Raw genomic sequence first — 13,771 nt, 5'->3', positions numbered from 1 at the left:
AAGATTTGTACGCCTTTCTTGCGCGGCATCACGCAGACCTGGCGCAGCAGATTGCCCAAGCATACATTAACACAATGCGCTGGTACTATCTCAACCACTTCACCCGCTACCGAGCAGCACTCGAGAAGATCAAGATACACGCCATGGACAAGTACGACGTCTTGGGCGAAGACCCAAGCGCCAGAAGAGGGGGTACACTGCTTGGCCAATCGCGAAGTGCACCCGCCACTTATGATGCCTTTTCGCTTGGACGACGCCGCGATGCCCTGAAGAACTCGTCGGCCAATGCCCTGCCGGCGAATGTTGCTGAGGACGAAAAAGCGGCCCACTATCTCGAGGTACCCTTTCGCAGCTTCAACCTGGCCCTCATCGACAATGCTTGTTTCGAGTACACCTTTATATCTTCCTACTTTGCTCCTTCCCAGAACTTCCACGCCATCTCGCGGACGTTCAACTCTATATTCGAGCCTACGCTGGCAGTGGGACAAGCAGTCACCAAATCGCTCGTCGATTCCACCACCGACACGCTGGGCATCCTGCTCTGTGTGCGGCTGAACCAGCACTTTGCATTTGAGCTTCAACGAAGAAAAGTGCCAACGGTAGAGGGCTATATCAACGCCACAAACATGCTGTTGTGGCCGCGTTTCCAGCAGGTTCTGGACATGCACTGCACTTCGCTTCAGAAAGTCACGACTTCACTGCCCGGCCGGCCCTCGACGGGCGCCGCGCTATTATCTTCTGGCACCTCGAATGCTGCTTCTACGGCACCAACGGCCCTGACGCAAAAGTTTGCCAACCTGCTGCAAGGCATACTGGTGCTGTCGTCGGAAGCCGGCGATGACGAGCCCGTCAGCGTGTCGGTGGCACGGCTCCGGAGCGAGTACGAAGCCTATCTCACCAAACTCAGCAAGGGAATCGGCGATGCCAGGAAAAAGGACAGGTTCCTCTGCAACAACTACAGCTTGGTGTGCACGATACTGGCTGACGTCGAGGGCAAGCTCGGAGAGGAAATGAGAGAGCGCTTCGAGAAGCTTAGAGATTCTTTTGATAAATAGATCTAAACTCGCCTCGTTTGAACGGGGATGAGAGAGAGAGAGAGAGAGTGCACTGCTCGCTCGTCCTGAATCAATGGCATTAATAAATGAACAGGCAAAAAAAAACATGTGTCATGACTTTTGGTACTTTGTCCCAATAACGGATCATGGATTGGTATTCATTGGTCTCGTAAAGCTTTTCTTCTAGTCTACGCAGTGAGGCTATATCCTATGTTTTTTTCATTTCTTTTAGGTAACCCTGATTTTCATTCCAAACCGGCCACGTGACTTAAGCCGAGGCCCTCATGGCAGCCCAGTCCTTCTGCGAGGTCTCGCCCATGAAGGCACCAATGTAGGAGGGCTTGCCGAGGTTGAAGCCCTTGCCTCTCAGCAGCATGTACATGGCATTGAGGTGGAAGAAGCTGTTGGGGATGACGAAGTCGCCGATGAAGCTAGTCAGGGAGCTGGCATTGAGGGTCTTGGGGCCGACGCTGACTTGGAAGGACTTTTCGGCGCTCTCGTTGTACGTCTTGGCGTCAATGGCGTCGTAGACGGTCAGCATCTGCTTGAAGAAGTTGATGATGTCGTCGAGCGAGGAAAAGGACGCGGGGTCCAGGGCGGGTGTTGTGGCGGATCCGTTGAGCTGGAGGGCATTGATAGCGCCGACTGGGAAGCTGGCGACTAAGATGGGCTGCATGCGGAAAGGCAGCATGTCGCCGATCTTTGCGTCGAGGAGCTCCTGCTCGGATGGCAGAGAGCTGTTCTTGGAGATCTCCTCTTTGGCTGCGGTGAGGAAGCTGATGGCGCTCTTGGAGATGTTACGCAACACAGGGACGGTGACGTCGTAGAAAGAGTAGGAAGCCATTTTGGATATGTGCGGGTTTGGAGATGTGAAGGTGTGGAGTGTGGTTTTGGTTGGGTGGTTGCGTTGGTTGTTGTTGAATGTGAGAAAGAAGTATGTTTAGAGAAGCCAAAAGGGCGGGAGCGGCCATAGATATATATCTACTACGACTGACCCAGACACCATCTCCACTAGGGAGTACCGGTCCACTTGGTTTTCAGATTTCGGCAGCTAGACACGCTAGCATGCTGCCTTGATACTCGGTCCCGGGGCGGCTATGGTCTGATGTGTTTTTTTCTTTCCTGGATACCTGGTCGATGCATCTATCTGTGCAGCATGCAACCGGAGGAACGGAATTATCGACTAAATCCGACCGTATTGGACCGATTCTGGCGTTTTCTGTCTCTTCGACCCTGCCAGGACGCGGTGGGCGTGAATTCTATGCGAGTCTTTTCGGATCGTCGGGAAGATACCATGATCGACACTTGCAGGCCAATGGCCGAAGCCGAAGTGTAAAGGGTAGACTACGATAGTTTAGCATGGTGCGTGGAACCGCCACAATAGGTCAGAGCATCTCTCGTTGTGGCATAGGACGTACGGCAGCAGTGGGCACTACGTTTTAACTTTAGTCATGCAACCTTCCAGAACGCGGGACGTGGCAAACAGGCTCTTGAAAGGCAATAGCGCTGGCCCAATGTTGGTACAGTCATGATATCAACCCACAAAAAACAAACAATTGGGTTTGGGCAAATGACACGGATAGCTGGACTTGGCTTTGTTGAACATGCAACGTACCCAGGATGCGTTGGAGGAGCACAAAGTCCACGCTGAGCTGGAGCGTATCTACCGACACTGCCCCGCCTGAGGCACGGACCGCACAATTGCAGACTCGCCACGGCACAATTCGGCCCTACTTCACTCTGGGCAGGGTGCCATAGCCACTGACCTGCCCTGCTCAAGTCCTCCACAATCGACCTGTCGACGGAAAACTGCAACTGACTTCAGACGGACACGGTTTCCGGTCAAACCACTCAAAATGGCGAAGCGCAAGCGCACCACGGCAGCGGCCGCGCACGCCAATGCCGTCAAGAAGCAAGCAAACGGCATCCCCAGTCCTCCCCAAGATGCAGCCCCGTTTGAGCCCGCAAGCGTCCATTCCGTCATCTCCCAAGAAGAGATCGAGGTGGCCGTGGACACGCTCCGCACGCTTTCCGAGCACCCTCTGCTGATCAAGTCAAAGGCATGCAAAGACCTGAGGACAGCCGTGTTCGACTTCCGTCAAGCATGCACCACGGGTCTAAACTCAGCTGGTACGTCCAAGGCGGGTGGTCTCAATGCCAAAGGCTAAGCGAAACCTCAGACGGCAGCAATCTGACGGCGCGGATATCGGGAGCGCTTACGGATTCCAAATACAGAGATACTCTCATTCTGTTGGCTGAGATGCGCATCAGGAACGAGACTCCAACACTAGGTGCTCTGTGCCGCTGGGTGCGCACGTTGGACGTTGTGTCCGGACTAAGCATTCACGTCCAAGTGCCAAGCCACAGTGTATTCGGCGCCAATGCTCACAACGACGAGCTTATCCAAGTGCTGGACTCGATACTCCGAGTCACAGGCCCAACTGATGTTACTACCCACGGTGCAGACGCGTCTCCGGGTATCTCGCTGCAGGAAACATGGAGCCTGAGAAACAGCAGTACCCCCACCCGCCAGATACGCAGTAGCGTTCAAGACAAGTCCATCTTCACATCGTGTCCCTCTGATCTCAAGCAGCGCTTCCGAATCATCGAGACTACAGAAGGTCTGCAGCGTAAGCCACCGAATCTCCACCCCGCTGTCTTGTACGCCTCACAAGACGATGCGGTGCTGCTCGGCCAAGGCCCCAAGACCGAATGCTTCAAGCACCCGATAGTGCCCAATCTGCGATTAATCAAGGATGTACTCTCACCGGACGAATGCTCTGCCATTATCGCCGCGGGAGAAGCCATTGAATTCATACCGGATGCCCCACTACGGCCCCAAGGCGAAGACACCAGTGTCCTAGCCCACAACTTCTACTGGATTGTCGACCAAGCCTTCCACGATAAGCTTTGGGAAAGAGTGAAATCTTTTGTCCCAGACAGCGTCGCAGGAAAGAAAGTCCGCGGCATCAACCGTCGCTTCAGAGTATACCGTTATGTGCCTGGAGCCGAGTACCGTTGCCACATTGGTGGGTTCTCTTTTCCAGTATTTAACAATCCTTTCTTACTAACTTTATTTGTAATTGCTAGACGGTGCATGGCCCCCCTCAGGCATCGACCCCAAAACAGACTCTTACCAGTACGACGCCTCGCCCCCAACCGCCCGCCAATCCTCCCTCTTCACCTTCCTCATCTACCTCAACGACGACTTTATCGGCGGCGAAACCACCTTCTTCATCCCCAGCGTCAAGCAAGGCGTCATCAATGCTTACCCCGTTAAGCCCATCATGGGCAGTGTCGCCGTGTTTCCCCATGGCGAAGCCCAGGGCGCCTTGTTGCATGAAGGTACGGGTGTGGTCGAAGGTGCAAAGTATGTTATTAGAACTGATGTCGAGTATGACGTTGATGCTACAATTGAGAAGTGAAGAAATCAATCCAAGAGAGAAAAGAATGTAACTTGTAGATTGTACCTGAGTTGATGAAAAGAGGGGAAAATTGGGCTGTAAATCGGAGTTTTCTGGGTCCCCCCCCCTTGAACCTCCCAAAAGTGATATTATTCTTTACCTGCTATTTACTATGCTTTGTTGGCGCTTTCTCTCTCTCTCTCTCTTTTCGCTAAGAGCACATACACCTGTAAAACAAAAGCCAGAGTTCCATAATCAAACGTTGACAGAAATCAAATATAGCGATATTCTGACCAATTCAAGTAGTGATACTTTATGTTAAAACAAGAGCACCATCCTCCCTGTGCTACAACAAATACGTAAGAAGCGCAAGTCCCGAACTAAGCGAAAACTCAAGTGTCGAGTAAATGCAAGAAGAAGAAGAAGAAGAAGAAGAAGAAGAAGAAGAAGAAGAAGAAGAAGAGGTAACGTGGCCATGAATATTACATATTTCGATATGTTGCGCGAGTCACAGAAAAGAAGGAAAAAAAGGGGGGAGAGGGAGAAACAAGGTGAAAAGTACATGTGTGTATTCTCTATGTAGCATATGCGCATATACATGTGGGGAAGAAGAGAAGAAAAAAAAGAAGGGGGAGAAAAGAAATGAAGGAGGAGGAGGAGGAGGAGGAGAAAATAAAGATCAAGCTGGTTGAAAAGACGAAAAGACTAAGAGGAAGAGAGAGACAGACAGAGAGAGACAAGGTAGAAGCCAGACGAAGACGAAAAGACGAAGACGAAGACTAAAAAGAAGACTAAAAAGAAGACTAAAAAGAAGACTAAAAAGAAGGAGGAGAAGCAAGAGGAAACATTCAAAACCAAAACTAAATTACTAAACCGAACCTAGTTTTTTCTCTTTTGCAGAAATATAAAATGAATAAAATGAATAAAATAAAATAGAAATAAAATAAAAATAAAATAAACCAGAATAAAGCGATATTGTATGGGGCAGGAAGGTGTGTGTTCTTCTAGTACAACGCATATACGAGAGGGACGCATGGTCTACATGGGGGTAATGTGGGGGGGGAGAAGAAGCATGGCTGCCTATTTGTTTCGCACTCTTTCCCTGTTTTTTTTTGAGGGGAGTGCGGAAGGAGAGGTTGGGGGGGAGTCACTCACTTACTCACTCGCTCACTGACATGGGAAGAGGACAGACATTACATTGGGGGGGGTTTTTTTTTGGGGGGGGGTTTGGGTTTTGGGACTTTTTAGGGGGAGGGGGCGCTGGTGTGAAAGGCTGGGACTTTAACTACCTACAGGCGGTGATGGAATGGAATGGAATGGTTATGGAATGGTCATGGGATTATTTACAGGGTCCTTTTTTCTTGTTCTTCTTCTTCTTCTTCATCATCTTCATCATCTGCTTTCTTCGTCTTCTTGTTTCTCTCTTGTTCTTGCCTCACCCCACCCCCCCCCCTCCCTTTTTTTTCCAAAAAAAACTCTCTTTCATAGTTTTTTTGGGGGGGGGAGCGGGAGGAGGCTTGGAAGGTGGGGGCGTTTTTTCTTTCCCTTTTCTTCTTTCTTCTTTTTTTCCAAGATCGCGTCCCCCAACTCCACGAGGGAAGAAAGAAGAAAGAAGAAAGAAGAAAGAAGAAAGAAGAAAGAAGAAAGAAGAAAGAAGAAAGAAGAAGAAGAGGAAGAGGAAGAGGAAGAAGAAGAAACCAACTAAGCCTTACCCCTCTTGGCGAGGTAATAAGTCAGCAGATTGAGATGCTGTTCGCGGGCGCCAGCCACGACCTTCCAGAAGCCAGCGTCCTCCTTTGCGCCATCTGCTCCGTTGATGCGTTCGTGGAGGGCGACGCAGAATTCAATGTCTGCTTTGCGGACGTCGGCGTCCTGGTCGTCCATGCAGCGCACGGCTAGCCTGCCTAGGCGGGACGTTTGCTCTGGCGATAGACTCATCTTCTTTTCGCCGCTGATGTGCACAAGTGAGGCTAATGTGGTGAGCGCCATTGTGATTGTCCTGGTGGGCACTTGGCCGGGGAGAGAGGAGACGGAGGCTTTTGAGTTGGGCGAAGATGCGGGAGTCGATCCAGCGGAGTCTTCAATGAGCGCAAGGACGGCGTCGAGGCAGTCTAGTGTTGACCCGTACTTGACAATCTCATCTGCCGTTGTCTCAAGATCAACGGCCATGTGTGATGTGTTCTCATACTGTGCCTTGGTTTGTAGTATAGTTCGAAGCACACGAGCAGAGTACCTAGCCGTTTCCTTGCGGTAGAGAGAAAGCAACGCACGTGTCAACGCAAGCGATTGTACTTTGAGGTTGATGACCTTGGGCTGGGGTGCCTTCAGCTCCTGGATTGGTGCCTCCAGGAAGTCGAGACACGCTAGGAGCAATTTGCCAAAGTTCTCGTCATCAGGTCCCCAAAGTGCTTGGTTGGACTTGACCATGTCCTGCATGCGCCGGAACATGTGAGCTTCGACGGTGCGCCCCTCAATCTTCCTGATGCCGCTTGCGATTAGCTGTCGGTTTTTGAGTACCTCTGGGTTGTTCGGATCGTAGGTTTCGGTGTGCAAGATGCTTCCGTTGCTGTTTGTCTTGTGGTGGCCCCGCGGGCGCTCCTCGTTCTTGTTGTTCCCCATCATGACATCGCTTGACACACTCCCGCTGCTATGTCTACGCTGGTTGCTCTTCTCATTGATAGGAAGCTCCTCGAGAACAGACTTGCCTGATTCACTCTCCAAGCGCGATGGCTCCTCGCCAACAAACGGGTCTTCGTACACTCTGACTTCATCACCACCATCTGTTCCTCGAGTGCTAGGCCGATCCGGTGTCCTGGCCTGCAGACTTCGTGTCGAAGAGCGCAAACTAGAAACATCAAGATGGCCCATGGATTTGGGACTCCTCAACATGGATGCACGGGGGCTCGGTACTGGTAGTCGGCCTCCAGAAGGTCGGGGCTTTGGCGGTGTTCGATGCACGGCCGGTGCTGCGGGTTTTGCTAGATCTGGAATAACCATTGTGAAGTTGTCGTCGTCACCCATATCTACCGCCTCGTTATCTAGGACCACACTGCTCCCTAGTCCGCTCCTTTGTCGGGATGGGCCTGGATCGTGATGACTCTGCGACCGTACCCAGGGCTTCACCATGGTCAGGTCCTCCTCCTTGGCCGGGCTTCCATGGCGAGAGCCAGTGTTGGAAGTTTTGCTATGCGCAATGGGTTGACCAATCCTTGATTTAGACCGGGCAGGACTGACCGTCGGGCTGTTGTGTGTTTGAGATCGCGGTCGGCTGCCGCTCTTTGGCACGGCTGGCTTCTTTGCAGTCGCAGCTGGCGTCTTCTCCGGTGTCATGTTGGGTGTTGACTTGCCCGGCTGCCGGACAGCGTATGGATCAGCTGTTGCCGGCCTGTTGAGCTCGGGTCGAGGGCGGATCGGACGTCGGACGGTTCCTGACATGAGCGAGCCGGTGCCTGTCGAGTTCTTCAGTGCTGATTTCGTCGACTCTCCCGACATGCCTGAAGGGGGGCGCGCTGGTCCAGAAGATGACGCAGACGCAGACATGGTAGAAGCTGTTCTTGAACCCATTGGCTTGCTGAGCTGCGGTTTTGCCGGTGTAGTATAACTTGCTGCAGCAGAGTTGGGACGCTCGGGCATGTTCTTTGCGGCCGCCAACTTGGCTCTCCTTTGCTCAGCAATCTTTTCTTTGAGCGCACTCCGCGAAGCACCAGGACCGATAGATTTCGAAAAGGATGCCGAGTTGTTGGGTGCAGCAGGAAGCCCACCGTTGGGGTTGTTCGGGTCTTTCTCAAGAGCGGTTCTTTCGCGCTTGTCGAATGTGTCGAGCATCTTCGCGGCCCTGATAGGCCATACCAAGGCAAAGGTCCAATAGGTGCTTCGGTAAGCCTCGCGTACCTTTGGGTTAGCGTCTGTCACGCCCTTCTTAATCAATCCATCGAGAGAGTCGAGGCCACCGGAATGCTCAATGTGTGATGTATGCCGGCGAATCAATGTCTTGATCCAAGTGGCGGAAAATGTGCGTGGCTGTACGTTCTTGTCCTGCGAAGCAAAGTGAACATGCTGCAGCAGGCGACTGGTGTACGAGACGTTTTGGAAAATGGTGTCCACCGTCACGTTTCCGTTCTGGGCGGCAATGTTCTTGGTCGCAGCGCACATCTTGATGAAGCACTGCAGAAGGATCTCGGACCAGGGGTCAATGGCAGAACCGAGTGTCTTGGCAAGCTCCTGAACCAGCAGGCAGCCGTTGGTGGACATTGTTGTTCGGAGCGAGTTTGCGACTTTGAGGATGCCGTCCAAAAGCGACTTGATGCCGGCGACGAAAGCAGCGTGAAACTCGTGCGGCGCGTTGCCCTTCAGAATGCGCCTCAGCTTAGTACAGTTCTTGTCACGCGCCAACCAGTTCTGCTCGCTTTCTTTTCCTTCATACCAAGGCGCCATATCGCGGAAGATGTCATCGAGCTCGCGCTGGGTGTAGATGTGGATGGGGTCCATGATGACAACCTCGGCGGGAGGAGGCTGCTCGGATGCATAGCTGTCTGCAAAACTCATGTCAGGCTGCAATTGCTCGGCGCGCTTCGCAGAAATGGATCGTGCGACGGGAGCCGGCGGCGGCGGCTGTGGCTGCGGTTGCAGTTGTGGTTGCGGGGGCAATTCGCCGCTCTTGGACATGGCGGCTTCGTCGAGGTGTGATGTAATGTATGCGGCAATGGCTTTTCGGACGTTCATCGCAACGAGCTGCTTCTTGAGGTTCGCCTTTGCGTGTTCCGGTGCGTGCCTGCCCGTGTGTCAGTCGTCTGCCCGTGTGCTCAATCGCCATCAGCCCAACCACACATACCCAAAGAGGTCGACGACGGCCTTCTTGGCAGCGTCGCGCACGCCAGCATCTGCATCCTCGAGATTGGCCACGAGCTGGTTGGAGTAGCTCTTGAAGGGCAGGCCTTTGGTCTGGTTCATCTGTGGTCACCACGGCATTAGACATGTCCTTTTTGTTTTTTGCTTGTTTCGGCTTGCGCGCCCGGCTCGGACAAAGCCTACCTTGACTACCCAGGCCATGGACGTCTCCTTAGCGCGCGGATTGGTGCTCTTGACCGCATCGTGGATCAGCGCGTCAATCTCGGCCGGGAACAATTCGTGCAAGTCGGCGAGAATCTGCGAGGCGGCGATGCGATGGCTCTCGCGCGCATCGCCCAGCTTGTCGGCGAGAATGGAGCAGAGGACCGACGACTGCGAGGTGAGGATGTGTGTTTCCTTTTGCAGTTGCAGGCGCTTGATGAAATGGCTGAGCGTCGAGAAGCCCGTCGAGACGAGGGCGGCCGAGGTGGCGGCGGTGCAGGCGATGCGGATGCACTCGAAGATGGGAGCCTGGCAGTTTTCAGGGACTCTGTTGTGTTTGATGCTCGACTTGAGGGCGCTGAAGAGGGCCAGGCGCGACTGGACGTCTGTCGACGGCTTCTGGAGGGCCTTGAGCAGATCCGACGTCTCTTTCTCCATGGTGGGCGCGAAGTAGGCCCTGGTGGTGGGAAATGGTCCTGCAATGTGAGTAGTGGCGGGGGTGGTAATGTGTTGTGAGCGTTGTTTATGACCCGCACAGCGCTGCCGTAGTTGCGTTCGCGCTAAGCCAGTCGCTCAGCAACCCGTGCGCCCTCCCTAACGCACAATCCTGGCGCCTCCAATGCCGCTCCACCTTTGCAACGCCCGCGAGAACAAAGCCCGCACCCCGCTGCCGCTACCACCACCACCACCACCACTACAGAGCCTGCTGTGGGCTGCATGCCCCATGCCCGTCCATGGCGCCTCATGTCCAGCAGACTCTTCGCCCGGCCGAGCTTGCCACGTCAGACCGAGACGGCGACTCCAACGTCCATCCATGTGCTCCGCCCTCTGCTTCGGCGTGGCAACGTCATTGTCACTTGCATTAGGAATTGCTAGGGCGACCAGCTGGGGGACGCCCGTCAGGCTGTTGTCCCGTTGCGGAATGATGTTCACTGCCATCTACATTAAACCCGCAAACAGCTGCGCATGACTGAGAACAAATGCTTTCTCAAGAGCGAATGACGTATTGAATTTATGCCAACACTACAGACAGTCTTTGCTGGGCTGGCTGGACTTGTTCGACTACGGACAGCTACAAAGACTCGACGTTCTGAGCATGCCTCTCTTCCCACACGTTCATGGCCTCCTCCGCAGCCTTGACTCCGCTGAGAGCCATGGCACCAAACGTGGGGCCCATACGGTTGGCCCCATCTACCTCGCTCAGCTCCATGCCACCGACAATCAGCCCAGGGACAATCTCGCGCGTGCGCTTGACAATGGCATCCTCGGCGGTGCGCATGTCCAGTCCGCGCATGCCGCCAAGCTTCTCGATCTGCTGCATCGAGACGAGACGCTTGACGCAAAAGGCGCCAAAGGGGCCGTCATGGCCCGTTGTAGAGATCACGAGGGGAGCATTGATGGTGTTTGGGTCCATGCAAGACTGGTCTACAAAAGCATTAGTGTGAGGCGTGGAGAAACGAATCGCTCAACTTGCCGTCGTGATGCATCGACACAAGAGTCCAGTTGGTGACCACGCCGGCAATGCGAACTGCATTGGGGTCGTTGGCGGTAGGTGCCGGGCGCGTGATGAGGTCCTCGACAGCCGTGGCGTTGAACAGCTTGACGTTGGGGAACTGCAGGACCTTGGACAGCAGAGTCGACGTAAAGAGGGCGGCGTGCTTGACGACAACAAAGTCGCCCTCGTCCTCGTATGGCACACCAACCTCATTCAAGAAGAGCTCAGCAGGCTTACGCATGACCATGGCGCTGAAGAGCTGACCACCGAGCCAGGCACCGCCACCGGGAGCCACGCCAGACTCAATGATGGCAATCTTGAGATCGGGGCGCTTGGTCGCCAGCGTGAAGGCGGTCGAGAGACCACAAGAGCCGGCACCGACAATGACAACGTCAGACTCGGCATAGGTGTCGAGGTCGGCAAAGTAGCGGCGGGTCATGGCACGAGAGACCTGAGACTCGCGAATGGGGGCAAAGGCGAAGCTGTCCCAGTTGTGCTCGAGCTCAGCAACAGTCTTGGCCTGGCCGCTGGCAGCAGCCTTGACAGCAAGATCTTTCTTCAAACCCACGTCTTTGGTGGCGCCATTGCCGTCGGCGGCAGTAGGTCTTTCGAACATGGCAGCAGGGGGAGACATGGTGGAGCTTGTTCAGGGGCTATTGTAATCTGGGAACTGTTAAAGCTGTTCTACGGTGGTAGAGACAGAGCAGAGCAGAGCATGATCCTTTTCGCAGGTATTATCCTGATCAAGTTCGAAACCGTATAATCTCAGAACGAATCCAGCCATGTCGGGCGCAAGACGAACATGGCTAGAGACGAACACCGGTTCATGCAGTATACTTAGCTGTAGAAAGTACCTAGGTGACTTGAGGACAACACCCGCGTGGGGAAAACACAGTCTGCACCGTGGCCGCCATACTTGAGCCGAGTATCTACATGCTGGTCAGTGTCTAGCGCAAGACTCGGAATAGGTGGATGAGTACGAATGCTAAACCGAGCTTTGGATTGGTATACACGGTTGATGCCGATATGAGGAGAAAGGAGCAAGAAAGGGCAATGGAGCAAGACTGGAGGAAGAAGAGGTTAAATATCGCAGAAAACCCCCCCCCCCCCACGTGCCGTCGCACATGTCGGTCCTCAAGTTCAACCGTTGGGGCGGGGTAGCTGTAGCTATCCACGTCGTGGACTGCATTAGACCCACAAGACTTGCCATTTCGGGGATATTGAGTGAGCACCGCGGACACTGTGATTTGCGAGAGTGGCACGCAGTGGCCGGACGCTTACGCTAAATGGTTGGACGTGTCGACGTAACTTTGAGCAAGAAAAAAAACCATTGCCGAAACGAAGGGCCGGACCAAACCATGGGCAATGGTACGATTCTGCTCATGCGTGTGCAATTGGTCAATGGTGCATGCTGTGTGATGTGCAAATGGATTGAGATGTGTGATTGGCGCGTTAGGAGCAGCTGTTTGATAGAATGACCGTATTGGTATACTTGTAATGCCATGCCAATCGGTATCCTCGGCTATAGGCACAGGTCGAGACCACGGGAATTTGTAAGTGTGCTGTAGCATTCCCTTGGTACAGTCGGAGTCAGAAAAGATCTGTATACGCCAACTAAACGGCATAAACATGTGTGTGTGTGTGTGAGATAAATTGTTCTTGTCATAACCGTCCTTGGTCTCTTGGCAGAAATTTTAATGGTAATGTTTCGCGGTTGAGGGCGTGTCTGGGCGCACGTACGGCATGGGAACATGCGGAGAGTGTCTACTATGGTAAATGCCATGTCCACTTGGGAATGCAATGCTGAAACTGGAAGGCGTCTAGAACCCGTCAGGGTGGTGGAATATCAGAGACGGTTGGCTATAGTGGTGTAGGCAAGGCTGCCAATACCCCTGGCGTAGCCCACACAGTGGCTCGGGGACCCAAACACTGCATGTCCGCATATGTCATTAGCCCATGCGGCGATAAATGTGGTATTATCAATCTGGATCAGGCGCCACAGATGGGGCAGTATGATTACCAGATGGCCATGGGCCGATGCGGCAGGTGGAATGGGGATTACGAGCGGTCAAGCACGGGGATTCATGGGCTTGGGCAGACATGGGTGCAAGGCGCAGCGTGTGGACCAAAGAGACGTGGTGTGATTGTCAGATGCCATGACACGGCTGGGGCCGCTCATAGGGCAGAGAGGATGCAGGCACTAGCAATGCAAGCAGCCATGACAGACGTTCAAACGTCGTGAGCATTGCGGAGGGAGCGGCTGAGACAAAAGTGCGGCAATGGGCCCCGGCGACGTGGTACGCGGTCTGGTTGTTGTTTGACAGTGGGCGTGGTACCACCAAGGCGAGGGCGTGGGTTGGCTGCGCGCAAATCGTGGTCGGGACCTGACTCTTGCGGCGGGCAGATCAGCAGGGACCGTTCGGCTGGATGAAACGAGTCTGTGTTGGCGTCGTTATTCCCGTTTGTTTCAGAAGTTGGGTGGGCGAGGATGACAAAGTGCCGAGGGGGCAGGGCAGGGCAGGGCAGGGCATTTGCATTTGCGGTAGTTGAGGCGACACGTGACCTGGGGCGGACGCGGTGCAGGTGCAGGCGTCATGGGGCGGGCGGCGGTGGTAGAGCAGCGGTAAGCCTGGGGATGCGCAAGAACAAACCACGCGTGGCGCCAGCTACGGGCTGTGCAGCAGGTTATTTTTTTAGTAGTCAGTTGGCTAAGTTGTTTTGGGCAGACTGGATGATTGTGCACGCTGCAAATAAAAAGGTCGGATATT

General features: G+C 53.9%; 6 protein-coding genes across 6 annotated transcripts; 3 read left to right on the top strand and 3 right to left on the bottom strand.

Annotated features, from left to right (window-relative positions):
• Nucleotides 1–22: 22 nt before the first annotated feature.
• On the top strand, nt 23–1,133 carry SETTUDRAFT_169318 (uncharacterized protein; the record flags this gene model as incomplete). Its single annotated transcript, XM_008028015.1, has 1 exon — nt 23–1,133. A coding segment is annotated over exon 1 (977 nt), but the record flags the coding sequence as incomplete, so codon positions are not given.
• A 190-nt stretch (nt 1,134–1,323) lies between these two features.
• Nucleotides 1,324–1,899, bottom strand: SETTUDRAFT_161427 (uncharacterized protein; the record flags this gene model as incomplete). Its single annotated transcript, XM_008028014.1, has 1 exon — nt 1,324–1,899. One exon carries the CDS (start codon nt 1,897–1,899, stop codon nt 1,324–1,326), a length of 576 nt encoding a protein of 191 aa, XP_008026205.1.
• A 63-nt stretch (nt 1,900–1,962) lies between these two features.
• On the top strand, nt 1,963–2,663 carry SETTUDRAFT_169317 (uncharacterized protein). The gene is made up of 2 exons (XM_008028013.1): nt 1,963–2,399; nt 2,474–2,663. The coding sequence occupies exons 1-2, from the start codon at nt 2,193–2,195 to the stop codon at nt 2,585–2,587; spliced, it is 321 nt and encodes a 106-aa protein (XP_008026204.1). The 5' UTR covers nt 1,963–2,192; the 3' UTR covers nt 2,588–2,663.
• A 194-nt stretch (nt 2,664–2,857) lies between these two features.
• On the top strand, nt 2,858–4,702 carry SETTUDRAFT_131533 (uncharacterized protein). Its single transcript, XM_008028012.1, has 3 exons — nt 2,858–3,185; nt 3,236–4,084; nt 4,146–4,702. Exons 1-3 carry the CDS (start codon nt 2,912–2,914, stop codon nt 4,478–4,480), a joined length of 1,458 nt encoding a protein of 485 aa, XP_008026203.1. The 5' UTR covers nt 2,858–2,911; the 3' UTR covers nt 4,481–4,702.
• A 1,409-nt stretch (nt 4,703–6,111) lies between these two features.
• SETTUDRAFT_151269 (uncharacterized protein) lies at nt 6,112–9,946 on the bottom strand (the record flags this gene model as incomplete). The annotated part of the gene is made up of 3 exons (XM_008028011.1): nt 6,112–9,230; nt 9,291–9,409; nt 9,491–9,946. 3 exons carry the CDS (start codon nt 9,944–9,946, stop codon nt 6,161–6,163), a joined length of 3,645 nt encoding a protein of 1,214 aa, XP_008026202.1. The 3' UTR covers nt 6,112–6,160.
• Nucleotides 9,947–10,496: 550 nt separating this feature from the next.
• Nucleotides 10,497–12,055, bottom strand: SETTUDRAFT_177413 (uncharacterized protein). The gene is made up of 4 exons (XM_008028010.1): nt 11,982–12,055; nt 11,920–11,930; nt 10,983–11,666; nt 10,497–10,933 (listed from the first exon to the last, which is right to left on the bottom strand). Exons 3-4 carry the CDS (start codon nt 11,635–11,637, stop codon nt 10,581–10,583), a joined length of 1,008 nt encoding a protein of 335 aa, XP_008026201.1. The 5' UTR covers nt 11,638–11,666; nt 11,920–11,930; nt 11,982–12,055; the 3' UTR covers nt 10,497–10,580.
• Nucleotides 12,056–13,771: the final 1,716 nt, after the last annotated feature.

The sequence above is a fragment of the Exserohilum turcica genome, assembly GCF_000359705.1.
Source record: "Exserohilum turcica Et28A unplaced genomic scaffold SETTUscaffold_21, whole genome shotgun sequence".
NCBI lineage: Eukaryota > Fungi > Ascomycota > Dothideomycetes > Pleosporales > Pleosporaceae > Exserohilum > Exserohilum turcicum.
Note: the sequence above shows the minus strand (reverse complement) of the source record. Positions and strands in the feature narration are given on the sequence as shown.